We start from the raw sequence: 18064 nt of genomic DNA, 5'->3' as shown, positions 1-18064 counted from the left end.
GGCGTTTTATAGCGAAAACCTGTAAACTTTGAAATTGTATTAAGCTTTGAGTTCATGAATCATTTACGGAAATTCACAACTTTTATGCCTCGGTGATGTTTTATTTGTATTATTTACCGATTGGTAAATTCTCTATATCTATTACGTTTTCTGCGAATGGCGATGAATTAGTGTGTCGTGCCGTACAGTGTCGGAATTTATTGCTTCTGTCAATATATCAAAATGAAAGCACATGACACTATTCTAACTATCTGTGGGTTTATTTGTACTGACTTCTGTCTCTGTTTGATAGCTGATGGTAAGCTGGGCTTTTAATCTTTTATCACGATTTCTTTCGATCTCTACTGATTTGTCGCAATATTGTTTTTACTATCAAGCGTGAGTGCAATAAATGCGAATACAAAAAGTTCTAAGAACTGATAAACTGTTCTGATTATTTTTAAAATCTGTCTGTGTTGGGCCAAATTGTTTTTTGTACAGGAAAAGGATTTAAAATTTAAAATATTCCAGGATTCGTTGAAGTGTGATCCAAAGTCATCAGCCGCAGTTCAGTCGGCTGCAAGTGCGTCTGGCATAACCTCTGCACTTGTCCCCTCTTCCCAATCGGGCGTTGGAGTAGCTGCGGGACCCCAGACAGGTACCCACGGTGGCGTGGGACTTGGATCGTTTTCACCGGCTTTGAAGAAGAGAACAAGTGACACGCCTGTAGCAGCTGGTAGCTTGAGTAGTAATTGTACACCTGAGAAGAAAGCGACAGGAGCAGTGTTTATTAATAAACTGAGAGAAGACGATCATCTTGAGTCTTCACGGTTGGGTGAAGCGAACGAAAGGTTTGTACGAGAGACTTATTCTAGTAATTGTAATCTTACTGTGAGTTTTGTTTCTGCCAAGTTGAGTAATTTTTGAATATCAGAATTTAATATTCACAGCAAGAAAATTTGCTTGGCAAGTAGTAATTATGATTACTATCATTCATTAAAATGAAAAATTGCTGCTAAGTATATTCACCGGCTACAATTGGTAGAAAATCGGCCGCATTAAAGTATTACTTCAAGTTCGCACAAATTATATAAATTACTTCAGCTCTTGTTCAGAGACAACAGATTGTTGTAACCATAAAAGAAATCGTTCGTTTGGAGTTGACTTGAATATGATTTTATGCTTTGAAACAATTGTGCTGAAGCTTGTGATTTGATTACGTTATGAATTTCCATAATAGTGCTTATTGCTTATCGTTTGTAGCTCGGGGTCGAGTGAGCTTGGAAGTGGAGTAGCATCTCCGAACAGCAGCATATACTTGAGCACTACAGCCTCACCAAACCACGTTGGAACCAAATACTGCACTGTTTCATCCACAGACAGCAGCAGTCTATACTACTCCGTCTGTGGAGATTCTTTGAACTCGCTTTTAGACGACAGTTTTGTGTCAGCTCCGAGGCACGCCAGCTCGGGTGCTGAATCGGACGCCAGTTTTGACGCTACGGTTGTCCTTGGTGAAGCTGAGGAACATCTGATTTCGGGATCCGAACAGGAACCCTTGACATTAACAGGCTCCAGTGATCTCTTGGCCGTCATTCCTGAACTCGCAACTCCCGTGAATAAACATCTGCTTGTGGGCAAGTCCTCTATTGGTAGTTCAGGCGGTTCTAGTGCAGGAAATTCGGGAGGCAACAGGAGATATTTTGACAATACGTTTGCGAACGATTGTACTTCCGTATTCTGTAACGAGGGCGAGCAGACCTTGACGTTGAGTGCGTCGAAGCGACATTCTGAAAATTTGCTCGAGAGTCAGCAGGCTTCGGAGCTTGAGTTCAGAAGTGCGGATCAGGTGGATTTCAATTCTGTTCCAGCGTTTGATTCGCCGTTGAGACGTCCTACCTTTTCACTTGGGATTCCATCGGCAAGGCTGCCAGTCAAGGAGCCGCTTCTTTTGCCTCAGAGATCGCAATCGACCAGTGATAGCTGCCAGACTTTGACAAAGTCGGGAAGACAGCTCTTACTTTCAAACGAAACACAGAACGTGATTGAGGAATTTGAAAGTCCTTTAGCCAACAAAAAAGGCAAAGAGGATTTAGACTCGTCGTTTCTCGGACAGTCTGTGTTTGAAGAAACTGGAATAAACACAGAAGATTCCGTACACAATAAAACGTTTGATTGCGATTTGGAAAACCAAGACTCCACTGTTCTTCTACCATTTTTACAGCCTAATAATAGTTCTGCTCATCCTGAAGCTAAAATTGTAGATAACGATAGTAGTACAGTTTCGATATTAGACACCACATTAGAAGCCAGTCTTGAGCTACAGAAGGACGAAAAAATGTCGACTGTTTACGAACAAGATGACTTCGATTTTGAGGCGATCGCGGACCCGTTCAAATCTTCGAATAAAATGATGGCTGATTCGCCTCCCTTGCCTCGTAGAAATGCCGACATCGATTACGACGATATTGATTTTGATGCGATTGAAAACCCTTTTGCGAGTGGCAATAAGATGATGCAGAATACGCCACCTGATGAAGCTCCAGCGCCCATCACGAAATTCAGTAATAACAATGTTGAGTCTTTACCGACTGCAGATATGTCGTCCACCCCAGGTAGTTACTATTATCCAGTTTTTCTTTTGAAGTGCTTCTATTTGTAATTTTTGTTACAATTACTTGAGGAAAGTAAAAGTGATTAAATCATTTCGCATTCCGCTGCAATCGTAAAATGAACAAGATTCAACGCGAGGAATTGAAAGTTGTAAGAATTTCGAAAGAAGTTATTTCGAACTCATATATCTTACTTGCCTGTCATTGGTTTTGATGATAGATTTTAATCAATTGATTTTATAATATCTAACCAGACTAAAAAAGACGATTGCGATGCCAGAACCGTTTTTCATGTAAATGGTGAGGAATTTGTCTAAAATTATTTTACGAATTGGACAGGAAATGCAGACACGCTTCCTGAGATGAACGGAACAGCTACGATCACCCGTCCATCAGCTCATGCAAAGACCAAAACTAGAGTTCCACCGCATAAGGCTAAGAGGAGTGCTAACACAAGGCTGTCAACTGAGTCAGAGTTGGCTGCTAAGTTGACCACTTCCTCGGGCGGAGCTGGGGATGCTGCTTCTACTGGTGTGTCTGCTGACGAACAACAGGAGAGCTTGTCAACAATTGTGAGTTGAACAGTTTACGTTTGAGAAAATGTTCTTGGCTTCTGTCGAGATTGTTCAAGGCTTTATCCATTTTCAACCAGAATCTCTGCTCATATAGAGTTTTAAAAATAAGGTGAGGACTCGTCGCCAATTATGCGACCCGTGCTTGGTTATGAAGCTCATCTTAAGATCTTAAGATACATTTGGATTTTAAGATTAGCCTTATTATTAATAGCCGCCCTCATCTTCTCTGACGGCTATTATTGCGCTCGTATTTTTTTTTACAATTCAAAGAATTTGAATTGTATTGGGGCGCTGTCTTTTTTTTTTAAGATCTGTTCACACATTTTCATGATTTTTGAAGTCAAATTGGAGTAGTGATTTTGGTCACGCCGAAACGGGAAATGGAGCGAAAAAGCGAGTGGTTTTGCGGCGTGAATTTTTTTCGCTCTAATTTTAAAGTAGAGTGCGAAAATGGTGTTTGAACAAAAATTCGGTTTCTCGGTAGTGGTTTTTTGTTCACATGCGGCAATTTCACTCTGATTTTTACTGTTTTTTCGATTTTTTTGGATCGGATTTTTTTCGAAATGGTTTTCGCAATCCATTCACAGCTCATTCAAGGCCTAGTTTTTTGTTTGAATGAAATTTTCATTTCTCGCTGGTGGTTTTTTTGTTCACATGCGGCATTTTGACATTGATATTTTGTTTTTTTTCTTTTTTTATCTGATTTTTTGAAAAATGGTTTTCTCAATTCACTCATAGTCCATTCTAGGTCCAGTTTTTCTGTTTATTCAATGAAAATTCTTTGAATTGTTCGTCAGGACTTGTCCTGCTATGTTTTTTTACTTCGTCAAACTTTTTTTCGCTTTACCATTTTGCCGCTTTTTCGACATTTTGCGTGAAATCTTTTTGACTTCTCTAGGCTAGTTTCTCTCTTCTCTCATTCTGCTAAAAGTGAATTTGAACATCAGTTGCTAAGCAAAGCAATTCAAAATGAACAGAGTCGGTATAAAAAATTGAAGTCAGAAATAGAAACGGGATAAACCCATAAAGCCCAATTTTAGATGCCCGCTATTTGAACGTCGTTCCTATAAGTCTTAGTTACCACCTCTAATGCTTATTGGTGTTGATAGTAGCCCCTGTAACCTCTCTCTAAGAAACAGAAGTATGTTCAACTACGAAATGCCATCAAAATAAATCGGACTTAAAAAATATTTTTGTACAAAAATCTTTTTTTTTTTCAATATATTTATTCGTTCAATCCCAATCATGCTTATTGGAATCAACGGCGGCTATTTTCCGGCAATCTGCCGGGTATGTTTTTTTGTTGTGATTTTAAAAATAAATGTAAGTTTTTAGGACGAGAGCAGAGATTCAACGCCCAAGAAAGTTCCACCACCAGTACCTAAGCGCGGCTCTTCCCAAGCGGCAACAGTAAACAGTCAAGATAACAGCAGTAAACAAACACTTTCATCAGCTACCCTTCCAATTAATCGGTGAGTATATGTTACGTGGCTCTGCTAATTTCGCCGAAAATTTGTCATTAATCCAGAACCGCTTAGCATTTTTGGCCAACATTTTAAAGAGACTTTGGCAGGATTCACGTAAATTGTATACAGTAAAGCTGCCTTTGTAAAATCTGCACTACAGAGATCTGGCATTTTTAAACTAGATCATGCGTGTCTCAAGTTATGGTTACTGAAGTAATTTATACTCGCCTGTAATGTACCGAAGTAATTTATTCTCGCGTGCCCATGTATACTCGCTTTTTACGCTTCAGATATCTGTTTGGAAACTATTTGTACTTCTCAAACAAAGTTAGTGGTAGGTACTTGGTCCTGATAGTCTTCTGTGCCGCATATTTCGCGCCCTATTTTCCGTTTCATTTCTGTGATTTGTGGTTACGAGTGTTTTTCTTGATTGCTGCTCTAAATCGCTAGCCTTCAGACATTGTATTTGAATGGAAGTCATCTGCGTGATAAGGAGGGGTTTCATGACAAAAAAGTGTCGAAACTTTTCCGATAACTTTTTCATTAACAGCCGCAAAGTGATAGCTGGGGCTGTTATTGGCCCTCGCATGGTTTTTACAATTAAAGAATTTGAATTGTTTTGGGGTGCTGTCTTTTTACGACTAGAAGAGTTATGGCACTATAGTTTTTAATCGGTGACTTTTGTATTAGAGAAAGTCAAATGACGCACGTGAAAAGAAGTGTTTAGGTCAATCTGCTGAACAAAAGCCAAAGGCAGAGAATTTCGAGTGCGTTTCGTTCATGCATTATTCTGAGAGAGAGCAAGAAAAGTAGGTGTGAGAAAATTTTAGCTACGCGAGAAAAATTTTGTTGATCATATTCGGCTTTTTTCACAGTAGATTTTTAAGTTTTAACTAAAATTTATCGGATAACGGTGTTTGCCTCAATCAATTCCACTAGTATCAGTTCGTTTAGAGATCGTTTATCATCTGATAAAAATATTATCTTTGCATGCTTTTTTGTTTTTCTTATTCTTATTAATAGCCGCCTCAGCTTTTATAGCGCTCCTATTTTTTTCGTAGAGTAAAAATTTCTTCCCTTTACCTGAGTTCACAGCTTGTTCAGCATTTTGCGTGAAATCTTCGACTTCTCTAGGCTAGTTTCACTCTTCTCTCTTTCTGCTGAAAGTGTTTCTAAACACCAGTTGCTCAGCAAAGGACATCAAAATTAACAGTCAGTATCAAAAATCGAAATCAGAAATTAAAACGGGATAAACCCATAAAGCCCAATTTTAGATGCGAGTTACTTGCACTTAGTTCTTAGTTACAATCTCTAATGCTTCTTGGTATTTCCCGGCAATCTGCTGGGTATGTTACATTTTTTATAGCATCTGGGGATTTTTTAGTTGATCTTAGTTGTTTTTTAATAGCCGCGAAGCGATAGCTGGCGCTACTATTGGCCTTCTCTTGGTTTTTCTCCGTCCAGATTTTTTGTTACGACCATATGACGTCACAATCACTTCAAATCTGCTTTTTGTTCATTCGTTTATGCAATTTCAACTGATTTTGACGTCATTTTTCACTCTTAGTGGAGAGTGTTTTTTTGTTCATTCGCGTGATTAAATTTTTTGTCACCTGTGACTTACCTCTCGAAGATGAATTCCTCACTCTGTAATTGATTTTTCTATACTATGATTCAAAGAGATAAGGTCAAATTAGTGCGTGTCACTCTAAATGAAGGGTATTTGAGGTCATCTTTTAGAAGCTGCAATAAGTTAAACAAATTCCTAATCAAAATATTACATCTCAGCCCTTAATGAAAAGAATAATTTTCTTTTTTAGTCTGTCTTTGTGAATTTTTTGAGACTGCAGATCTACGAAGCTATTGCGGCTGTTTTCTGGCAAACTGCCGGCTATGTTATTCATTTGTGATTTAGTTGGTCTTCCATTTGGTAGATTTCTGTTCTGCATTTTATTTGCTAAAAAAGGGGTTAATTTTTATCAAATTTTAATCTATTTTGGTCTTTTTAAGGTTTTTGACTTTTTTGATTTAAGGATCTGGCAACGGATTTTATGTTTACTTTTTACCTACAGCTTACCAAAAGAGTTTAATAAATAGCATTTTAACTTTTCTAAAGTTTGGTAACAGTTGTTTGAGGGTTAGGCACTCTCTGGGTTTTCTTAGATCAGTTTTAACAGACGATATCTTCTGCGGAGAGAATCTAAAGTAATACCATTAAAAAGCACTTAAAAAACTCAATCGATCCTTCCATAGCACTTAAAAAACTCAATCGATCCTTCCATAGGTATTTTAAATAGATTCCTCTTTGGAAAAGTTGAGGTTTCATGGTTATTATCACTTTCATGTTCTTACGTTTCATTTACGTTCTTAGGCTATGGTTTAATCCATGTTTATGGCCGCGAAATAAGAGAAGTAGTTATCTTCGTAATCATACTTAGCTTTTTAGGGCCGCAAAAGAAATGATAGTATCGCTCACAGATTATTTTCATTTATCTCAAAACCAAATGACCTGAATTCATAATTCTTTTGCTCATTCGGATTTTTTTTTCAAAATTGCTTATATTTGCGTTATCGTCTTTAGATTATACTTGTTCCAAATTTTAAAAAATGTTTGCCCAAAGTGGAAAAACATTTTTAATTAATGCAAACTTCATCTGTCTTTTAATGGAAAATTTTGATTTCGCTCATGAAACTAAATTTGGTTTAAATTCGTTCATTTTCTCAACTTTAAAATCAGTTAGTTTTTTTAATTCTGTTAGTTCTCATAAATCTTCAAAAAGCTGCAATTTTTCTGCTAATTGGATTTTTTCGCTTAGCAACTGGCAATTTAAGTTTTTGAGTAAAGTAATTTTTGTAAACATACTGGCAAGAACATGTTTGTTGAGAGCCTTTTTGTTCATCTTAGTCATATAATTAGACTTCTAGATGGAATCTTGAGCTAATTTTGTAATTTTGCCGATTTTTTTAGCGGTTTTTGATTTTTCTTTTCTCTGGTGTATATTTAGTGTATTTCTGTTAAATCAGTCCTTATATTGGTTTCGATGCTTTCTGATTTGATTGAAAGTACTTTGATTTCGTTCAGTCATAAATTGGCTAAATTCAGTAGTTTTTAATTTTCGCTTTTGCGAAGTTTTTGCCTAATTCTGGTACTTTTCTGCCTTTCAGATTAACGTTCGTTGTTGAATTTTTATTTCGAGTTGGCTCTGGGGAGTTTTTAGAAAGTAGGGTAGTTTTTTCAAGAGTTTCCCAGTGCGCTTGAAGGTCATGTGGTGGTCAATGGGCCGACATTGAACGTAGTTGTTTGAGGGTTAGGCACTCTCCGGGTTTTTTTTGTTAGATCAGTTTTGACAGACGATATCCTCTGCGGAAAGTAACTAAATTAATATCATTAAAAAGCCCTTAAAAATTGAATCGATCCTTGAATAGGTATTTTAAATTGATTCCTCGTTGGAAAAATTGAGGTTTTATGATTATTTTTACTTTCATGTTCTTACGTTTCAATGACGTTCTTAGGCTATGGTTTAATCCATGTTTATGGCCGAGAAATAAGAGAAGTAGTTATCTTCGTAATCATACTTAGCTTTTTAGGGCCGCAATAGAAATGATAGTATCGCTCACAGATTATTTTCAGTTATCTCAAAACCAAATGACCTGAAGTCATAATTTTTTTTCTCATTCGGATTTTTTTTTCAAAAATACTTATATTTGCGTTATCATCTTTAGATTATACTTGTTCCAAATTTAAAAATGTTTGCCCAAAGTGGAAAAACATTTTTAATTAATGCAAACTTATCTGTCTTTTAGTGGAAGAAACTCTCATTTTTTGAACAATTTAGTGAATCCTAACTCAGAAGGAGGGGTTTTAGTTCGAGTTAATTTGATATTCAAGCTGGTTTAACACATCCAGATCGAGCTTTGGCAGGTAATTCAGGCTATTTATATATACCGATTTACTACACATTTTTGCCACCCTAATCGAACTGAATTTTATCTTCTTAGAGGTGCTCATTGCTGCGAGTCATTCTAACCACGTGAGTATTAGGTATATCTGTATATTATTGTTGACTCCGACAAGTCATCATTTTCTGTGATGATTTTTGAGCTTTGAACAGTACCTTGTATGAATGTGTTTGTTTCAGAAGTGATAACCAATTGGTTGATCCGTCGGCAGTCGTAACTTCTACAGTGCAGGTAGAACAGACATCTGTCGCACCAGCTGCTTCGTCTTCTGGAGATGCTTCATTCGTCACAGACACTGACCAGTCCAATTCCTCATACTCAATCATACAGGACCAGAATAATAATGCGAATACTGCTGCTTGTAATAATATTAGCTCAAGTCTCAATCACGAGGAAGACTTCCCACCTCCTCCATCCGAAGAAGAGCTGAAGCAGAATGGCAGTGGAAACAAAATCCAGAGGTTAAATTTCTGTCTTCACCATACCGATCTTCTCGGTTTATGTCCCTCTAGCTTGCAGGCGCAAAATATATGCTATTTTCAACATCTAGTCGCATTTGCTTCTCTACTGTGTTGCGTTATTGGGAATCAACGGAATGATTCGATTTTTTTAGATGATGAGGGGTTCTTTTTGAATTGAGGAAAGCTTGAAATGATTCGATTTTGTTCGTCTGCTGTATAATTGTTTCGTGTTTTCTGATTAATTGCTCTTGAACGAAGTTCATAGCAATTATTGTAAACGTGTTGGTCTTTTTATGCAAATTTTTTGCTTGACCATTTTGCGCTTTTCTTCTAGGACATTCTTTGACTTCTCAAGTGACTTTTTCACGCTTTCGTTCTTCATTTTTGAGTGATCTCTATTGCGCTCACTCCGAAGTAAAGCTTGTTGCTTTTATAAAGTCGGTTGCACATAAAAAAAATAAGGGACTGAAAGCCGAGTGGTCAGTGCATCTGGTTATGGACCGGGAGCTCAGTGGTTTGAATCACGGCGGGGCAAATAATTTCTACCCGCCTGTCGTTCGAGAGCAATTCTTCCGACATTAGTATAAATATTAGACATATTGAATAAATAAAATAGTTCATTGTTTTAGTACACAGCCCTCAGAGTCAATTACGCAGTCGACAGAGGATGTACAAAATGGTGCTATCAATTCATCTACCGCAGGTACGCAAATTAAGAATCAGTTTTAAGTAAGAGTCATGGCATCACTCTGTAGGAAAGACCTCATGCCAAAAATTCATATTTTCAACTGCCGCCGAAAGATAAAGCATTTTTTGGACCATATAAATTTTGTGTCCTCAAGATTTTTTAGATTTTTTTCATTTTGAAAGCTAGGACAAAAAATTTGTTGTGGTCTTGTCATAGGTCAGTGAACCAAAAAAAGCTGAACCTCTAAGGCCTATTCGGAGTCTTCTTTCAACTAAAATTGAAAAACCCAACGGTGAGTGGGCCATACTTGAAAAAATTGTGAGAGGTTTCCTCACTTGTCTAGAACATTTGACGCTGAAAAATGTGTAGCGTACAAAGATGAGTTGGATCCATTTTTTAAAGGGAGAGCCAGCTGATCAGGTAGCGACTAATTCGAATTAATCGGTACCTTACAATTTTTGGAATCATATAAGAACAGAAATTCTAAAGCCATGATGACAAATTGTCAGTGGCTATAGGGAAGGTCAACGCAACTTTTCCCATTTTCAGAAATTCGGTCTCATTTATCTTTTTGAGACAGCAGATCTACAAAGCTATTGTGGCTATTTTCTGGCTATCTGCCAGCTTAGTTTTTGTTTTTCTCATTTTTTAAAACTGTTTGTCTGTTGGGGGTATTGTTCAGTTGGTTTGCTAGTCGTCAAGTACAGTATTTTTGAAGTTTTCATTTAATTTTTTGGATTGTTTTTCAGGTCTTGTCCTGCTGTTTTTTGTCAGGCTTTTTCTGACTGTTCAGTTGCACGCTTTGTTTTGAACATGATTTCCCCGCCCTCACTTGAATTCTAGTTTAAATTGAGTTCAGTTGAATTCTAGTCAGCGCGCATTTAATTAAGCATGAGAATTGATGGTTAACTTACTTGACTTCAGTGAAAGAGTTATCTATTGAGCGATGTCCGCTGTCTAAAATTGTCGCCGAATCTACTGACAAAATGTGAATCTTCAACTGCGAATTGATGAGGTAATTGACAATAAAGGAAATTTTGCTCTTTTGAAAAAGAAGGCAACAATTTTACTGCCTTTTAATTGTTGTAATATTTTTGGTGAGCTTGTTCTTGCAATAAAAGTTTAAGTTTCTTCTATCTTTAACACGTGTTTGGCATGTGAAAGTTTGAAATGATCCTCCTTTTTGGATAGTGGTGGTGGTGGTGGTCTAAAGTGGGTGTCGTGTTAATCAATGTCTCCTATGTTACTGGCAAATTGTGTGTTCTCAAATCCAGGTTCATAATGCTCTGTCCATTTTTGTGAGCTACTTGTAAGCTATTTTATGCAAAGTAAATATGCTCAGGATGAAGTTTAAAAGTAAGTAGCTGATCAGATACTCCAATTATTGCAACGCTTATTCTTGGCATTGTTGAGATTCTGCGCCATCTGATTTTAGATTTAAATTTTTTTCAGAACCTGAGGAACCTAAAACGACAGTCTATGAGCAGGATGATTTTGATTTTGAGTCAGTGGCGGACCCCTTCAAGTCATCAAGTAAGATGATGGCAGAATCGCCACCCTTGCCTCGAAAGAAAGTGGAGATTGATTATGACAACATTGACTTCGATGCTATTGAGAACCCATTTGCAAGCAGTAACAAAATGATGATGGGCACTTCTCCTCCTGTTGGAAATGCAGCGCCTATTGCTACATTGAACAAATTTGATGATGGTTTTGCTAATCAGATTGCAGCTGCTGATACTGTAAGTTCTTTTTCTCCCTTGTTTATGGTCCAAAATACTTAATAACAATTTTTGTCTGTTGTAATGATGTCATAGAATGCCATAAAGCTGCAGTATTTAAAAACTTATTTCAAGATGAAAGTTATAACAGTTATAACAGCAACCTAACCTGTACGCTGAAGGATATTTGTTTGTTTCTATGTTTGCACAAAGGATATTTTTATTGTGGTGCGGTTCAAATAAAGATTTTGCTATAGAAAGTGCAACCTACCAGCTAATCTCGAATTTTTTAAAAAAAAACAAACGGAAAATGTGCTCTTTTTAATTTTGACATGATTTGATATTTGCATCAAATGAATATTTTAAATCAAGTGTGACGAGAACACAGATGAAAGACGTTGGTCCTTCACCGTTCTATCTGACTCAGCAGTCGCTAGGCTGCGAAAAATAACACCTCCGCCAATGTTGCGAAGTGTGGCTTCTATGTCCACGTTACCATTTGATATTGACCGCTATGACGTCATCAGAAGCCCTTTGTCGGACGTCACTTCGAACTCTTTAAACAAGCGGAAAACTGTAGCTAATGACGAGAGGCCTTGTTCGCCTGCTGGACGCGCGAACTCAATGTGAGAACCGTACGAAATGGATTTTAAACCAGTTTTTATTGCAGTGATTGTATTGTTCAACTTCAAATTCTGAATGTGATTCTTGTTAAGTTTGGTGTCTAATAATTAATGAATCTAGCACATGTCTTCAGTGACCTATTTGGTTATTTCATACGATATAGGTTCTAACAGAAAACCAGAGAGCGTAATCAGGAACTGTAATAGATTTCGAAGTGTTCGGACATACTCATTTCGTAACACATAAATACATACAGTTCCGTTTTAACAAGTTGCGGAAATTGTAGTTGATTTAACACCTGTTTTCATAACACATTGATTGATTTTAACTGCAAATTGTTATCATGGGATGGATGGGTTTTAGACCACAAATGAGGCTGACGCTGAAAATGAGAAACAATTGAGTGCGGCTTCGAATGACAACGAATCTGCTGAACAAAATGACTCACAGTGGTAAGAGAATTTAAGCATTGATACTCTAAAAGGCCACAGACGTTTTGCAAACAGAAAATTAGAAAATATCTAAGTTTCCGAACCAAGGACGTCATGAAGCTGCTCTGTGAGCTTTCGTTTTTTTATGTAATGGAATGTTTTAATATCAGCAATTTTAAAAAATATTTGCGATTTATTCAAATTTTTTGAATCTTTTTGAATTTTTTTATCATTTTTTTCGGCACCAGAGTCCTAGGGCCCTCCTCCATGGTTTGAAGATAAGCTGTCGCATAGTTTCTAGAGTTAATGGAATGGTTATCAATATTTTTATGACTCCAGCTTGAGCAATTTTTTGATAAATTGTTTTTCAAATTTTCCTAAAATTATCGTGTTCCAAGTTTATGAGCCAGTGAAACTATTTAAAGCTTGAAATAGGGATACTGGATAATCTCTTGAGACAATTAAATGGTTTCGAAGGCTTTAATTTCTTGAGTTTTAGCAAGATTTTGTTAAAATTTGCGATTGTTTTCAAAATTTTTGAATATTTTTGTCCTACTCTTAGATTAACGATCATTACTGGCCAACGAAGCTTTTCAAGTCTTGCAGATGGGTTACTTGACATAACTACAGAGACAAAAAATAGTTTTTAACATTATCACCGCCAACTCTGGAAGCTTTTCTTTTTAAATTTTGCAATAATTTGCAAATTTTTAATATCAGTTTTTTATTTTATTTATTTACTAACAAGGCTAAAATACTAAAGGTTGCAGAGTCGAATCAAGCTAAATCTGGCATAACTAAACCGTGGCTAGCTACTGGCAAAGCCAACTGCTCGCCGGTCGTTTGAGAGCAATTCGCCCGACGTTAGTCGGTTGTTTTTGTTTACGAGCGGCATTTCAGGGACAGTTTTTTTATTGCTCTGAAACAAAGTTTGTAGCAATTATATTAGTCGTGTGGTCTTTTTATTCAATTTTTTGCTTGACCGATTTTTCGTCTGACCCATTTGACTTTTCGTCCTCAAAAGCCGGATGAACAGGTAGCGCGCAAAGGGCCTTAAGTTCTGTTTGAGCCTTACGCCTAACCAGTCTCAGAATACGATTCACCAAATTTGTTTTGAGGCGACAATTTCATGGTCTAAGGGACGGTTCTTAATTTTGACCCACCCCCACTCAATCACACCGTACCCACACTCACCCCGGGATTTTTGTGGTCATCTGCGGCATTTTCAAATCATTTTTATTTTTAACTTGAATTTTTACAGTCCTTGTTTTTTCAGCTAATGGGTTTCAGGCTTAAACATAACTTTGCCCGGGTAGTTGCAATTTTTAACTCATTCTTTAGTACGCTGGCATTTTTGCTATTCTCCTCGAGTTTAATTAAGCAAGATTTTTTTTTGAATTTCAACCTCAAAAAGTATGATATTGTTAAGGATTTTGGTATGTAGTCACGTGTTTGACTTCCACTTCACATTTCAACTTTTTTTAAATATTAGTTTTTTGCTCTTGTTTTGTGTTTTTGGGCCATGTGCTTTGTTGATGTTGACAATCAGGAGCTGGTTTTGTGTGAGGTTTTATAGTCAGTTTATTAGATTTTTTATTTCTTGGATCGCAAGTCACAAACTGTCCTACTGTTTTATAATGAAAACAAACATATATTGAAACATATAGCTCATCTACATAAACTGTTGAAGTTTGTTCTAAAATCATTGATAGGTGACCTTTTTCATGACGATGTTAATAACATGTTAACTTTTAAAAAATTGAGACAAACAAGGCTCTCAAAATTTGAGTGTCTGGATGAGCCTTCATTAAAAAAAACATAGAACCTTAAACTGTACAGCACAGCAAATTAACTCAGTACTACCAATGGATGTTCACAACCTAAATATATTACAAATTTCAAAAATTTTTGTGTCAAAGTTCTCTATTGCAAATTCATACCCTTGTTAGACATATTTTTGAGTTTTAGGTACCCATAAGGTTGCACCCTTGGTTCCATGCTGCAAGATATTTAATAAATATTCTTTTGTTGTATTTAACTTTCACCTGGATGAATTAATCTATCCCTCTCTCTCTCTCTCTCTCTCTCTCTCTCTCTCTCTCTCTCTCTAATGTTGCTCAAATAGCACTTTTTCAAGCAAAGTAATCTTAATGAAAGTTTTGAAAAACGAAAAGAAAACGGATGAACCCGTAAAGAACGGTTTTCGATGCTCAGTATTAGTACTCACTTCTAATTGGCCTAAGCTACCAGTTCTATTGTTTGTTGGTAAAATTACGAATCCCTGTATCTTTTCACTAAGAGACAGTATCATGTTCAACTTTCAATTACAAAATTTCATTTTTGGCAATCTACCCAGATTAGTTTGGTGAACATTTTGAAGATGTATTAGACTTGTTGATGCAGTTTGCTGCTGCTTGTTACAATGCTAGTTTAAAAAAATTTCAGCGATTTTTGTTCTCACTTTTGTTTTTAGTGACAGTGATTGTTTTTTAATTCTATTGGTATCAATAGTATGTTGTTTGCGTTAAAGATAAGCTAGTAATTTTCCTGCTTAAACAGCCTTTTTCCAATTAGTTAGAATGCGTTTTTCTTACAAATTCTGTAGTTTTCTTGGTTTTTCTCCCAATCCTTCAGTAAAATCCCCCAGAAGAGGTAGTTTAAATTGAAGAGTAAGCGTCGAACAAAAAATCGAAAATAGAAACAGGATAAACCCTTGAAGGGTTTAGATGTTCCTTACTTTAATTTTGTTTTAGCCGTATCTACCAGTTCTAATGGTTATTATGATTGATACTAATACCTGTGGATCCTCTTTAAGAACACGGTTTTGGTAAACTACGAATTTTTTTCGAGGCAATTGATTTTTGGGCAACGCAACTTTGTGCTTTTGTGTCATATTGCGGCAATCTATTTTTGGGCAACGCAATTTTGTGCTATTGTGTCATATTGCTGGTTTTGACAATGTTTAGAGGTATGTTTTCTCGTCTTCAAATTTTTTGATGATTTTCGGGGATTTTTCGGCCTGCAGTAAGCATTGAAGATGGCTGTGATACTCTTTTGATTTTATTGCTATAAAGAAATTTCATTAAATTTAGTCAATCAAATATTGGCCTCTGAAACGAAGTTTTAGCAATTATATTAGTCGCATGGTCTTTTTGTGTTTCACTGATTTTTCGTCTGACACATTTTGTCCTCCTCCTCCTCAAAACGGGATAAACAGATGACGCCCGGAGGGCATTAAATCTTTTAGGGCCTTTTGGTTCACTAGACTCGAAGTATGCGATTCACGGATCTGTTAACCATTTTGGGGCATAAATTCACGGAGTGAAGGGCGGTTCTTAGACCTGACCTCCTCTTTACACCTCCCCAAAATGAGCTCCCTTCACCCCCAACACCCCCCCCCCCCCCACAACTCAATCCCACCTGCACATCGTTTCACCCGAACCCAGCGCTCTTATATTAAGCTAAAACTATCCTCCCTAAACTATCTAGCTATTGACGAAGCCAACTTGCTTGTTTTTAACTTGTTTTTTGCTTTAACTTGCTTGTTTTCATGGGTTGTTTTGTAGAGGAGATCGATTGGTTGATGGCCCTGTTTATACTGAAATTAGTGAAATATTTTTGTTTAAGTTTTTCTTTTATGTTCTGTATGTCAAGTGAGTCTCTGACTAACTAGAAGCGCTTTTCAGTTCAACTGTTTACTGAGGCTTTAATAGTTTAATGAATTTAATATAAGAAGCTATAAGACTGTGGCTTCAGTCAGGTCTTACTTTTTGTCGATTTTGGCTATTTTTTCCTATTTTGTCGTTTTTATTACGACCATTTGATCACGCTGTGAGAACGACTTGAAGAACGACCTTTTAAGCGACTTCTTCCACTTCGCAGCTGAATATGTATACGTGACATTTTTCGTTTCTGCATTCTGTATAAGTTATTAGGGCAATTCTAATAAAACTTTTGAGGATACATGATTTATCTCACTCAATACTATTACCTTTTTTAAAAATCCTTGTGAATATTAAACTCTAAGTGACATTTGATAGAGCTCATCCAACTAATGGAAATGTGAGTCCTTTTTACGTGAACGACATTAGTGTTCGATTTGAAAATGGATTAATTTGAAATCAGAAATTTGAATTGTATGAATTAAATAGTTTGTGACTTAAGTAGCTTGTGACTACTAAATTCTGGGTTTCCTTCTTGTTGATCATAGAGACTTTGGCTGTTCGTTCAAGATCTGTCCACTGTCTGTTGAGAATAATTATTTTGGAGTCGAAACGCGTGGAAGATTTTCAGAAAAGTTTATCTGGTTTCGTATTTATTGTTCACCATTTTTAAAAAAGTTTTGTTACGTTTTAATAACAATTTTAATAACTGAATTTAAAGTAAATAGTATATTTAAGCTAGGATCTATCTGCGTTCTTTGTCAAGTATTACTGCCAGCTGAGCCCGGAGTCTTCCGGTTGCTTTAATCTGTACTATATATCTGTCAGATCTATATTATTTTGAGACAGCCTCTTACCCGAATTATTTTTTAACAGCTCCGCACGGAAGTTTGAAGCAAGTTCTGTAGTCCTGTCTAATGCAAAATTTTTGTCTGACAAAGAGGGTCTTTTGCTTGAGTTTCGTGTCCTTGACAAATATACTTGTGTGATCTAAATTGCTTACTCGTTTTTCGTTTGCGAGAAATTCATCCGACGTGATTGGGTTATAGTTCAATTTTGCGTGAGATAAGCCACCTGAAATGTTTCATCACTCATTTGATATTTTTTGTAAACATAGCTTTGTTAGACTTTATAGCACAGATCGTTCTCTGCTAAATGAACTCTGTGCTTGACGGTAATATTACGCCATGTAATACTCACAGTGTTTCATTGATTTTGTTCTATGGATTTGTATGAAGGCACAAAATTTCGAGATGATTAAACTTTGTTGACATTTTCGCAGCTATTGATAGGTATGTTGAAAAAACACTAGGAGATAAAGCAAAGAAATGACCATTCCTCGCCCCCTCACCCGAAATAATCTAGATCCATACTTTTTTTGAAAAAAATAGATTCTTACTGCAGGAAGTAACTCCGATCATTCGGTTCTATAAAAGGTTTGTAATTTTGTTCAAATTTCAGGAAAACTATAAAAATATGAGAGTCCAGTTTTCTCTCTTATGTGCCCTCATTGGCACTATAATGTCGATTGATTATGTTGTTTAATAGCCGCCCTCATCTTCTCAGCCGGCTATTATAGCGCTCCTATTTTTTACAATTCAAAGAATTTGAATTGTATTGGGGCGCTGTCTTTTTTTACGACTCGAAGAGGAGTATTGGAGAAGCCCTTTTTTTAAATCAATTTTATTGGAGTGATTTTTGAAGCGGGAAATGAAACGCGTGAAAAAATTTGGAGTGATTTTGGCGCTGAACAAAAGTGAAGAGCGGAGCGAAAATAGAGTGGTTTTTGTTCATACCGCTGTTTTTGAGAGAGCGAGAAATTGATGTGTGAAAAAATTTTCTCTAAGCGAGCGAATTTTTTTTTCACGTGCGGCATTTTAAAGCA

General features: G+C 36.5%; 1 protein-coding gene across 2 annotated transcripts in view; it reads left to right on the top strand.

Annotated features, from left to right (window-relative positions):
• Positions 1-18064, top strand: part of LOC142339298 (uncharacterized) — a 49718-nt gene that overhangs the window by 9801 nt on the left and 21853 nt on the right. Inside the window, exons 2-9 of one of the 2 annotated variants that reach the window (XM_075389235.1) lie at positions 511-830; positions 1243-2594; positions 2931-3163; positions 4502-4638; positions 8772-9053; positions 9683-9756; positions 11194-11483; positions 12450-12538. In XM_075389235.1, coding sequence (XP_075245350.1) covers positions 511-830; positions 1243-2594; positions 2931-3163; positions 4502-4638; positions 8772-9053; positions 9683-9756; positions 11194-11483; positions 12450-12538 — 2777 coding nt within the window. Of the gene's footprint in view, positions 1-510; positions 831-1242; positions 2595-2930; positions 3164-4501; positions 4639-8771; positions 9054-9682; positions 9757-11193; positions 11484-11834; positions 12089-12449; positions 12539-18064 lie in introns of both variants that reach the window. The other variant, XM_075389234.1, reaches the window with a different exon arrangement.

Source organism: Convolutriloba macropyga, chromosome 5 (assembly GCF_964194025.1).
Source record: "Convolutriloba macropyga chromosome 5, txConMacr16.3, whole genome shotgun sequence".
Classification (NCBI taxonomy): domain Eukaryota; kingdom Metazoa; phylum Xenacoelomorpha; order Acoela; family Convolutidae; genus Convolutriloba; species Convolutriloba macropyga.
The sequence above is the reverse complement of the archived record's forward strand: the minus strand, read 5'-3'. Positions and strand labels throughout refer to the sequence as shown.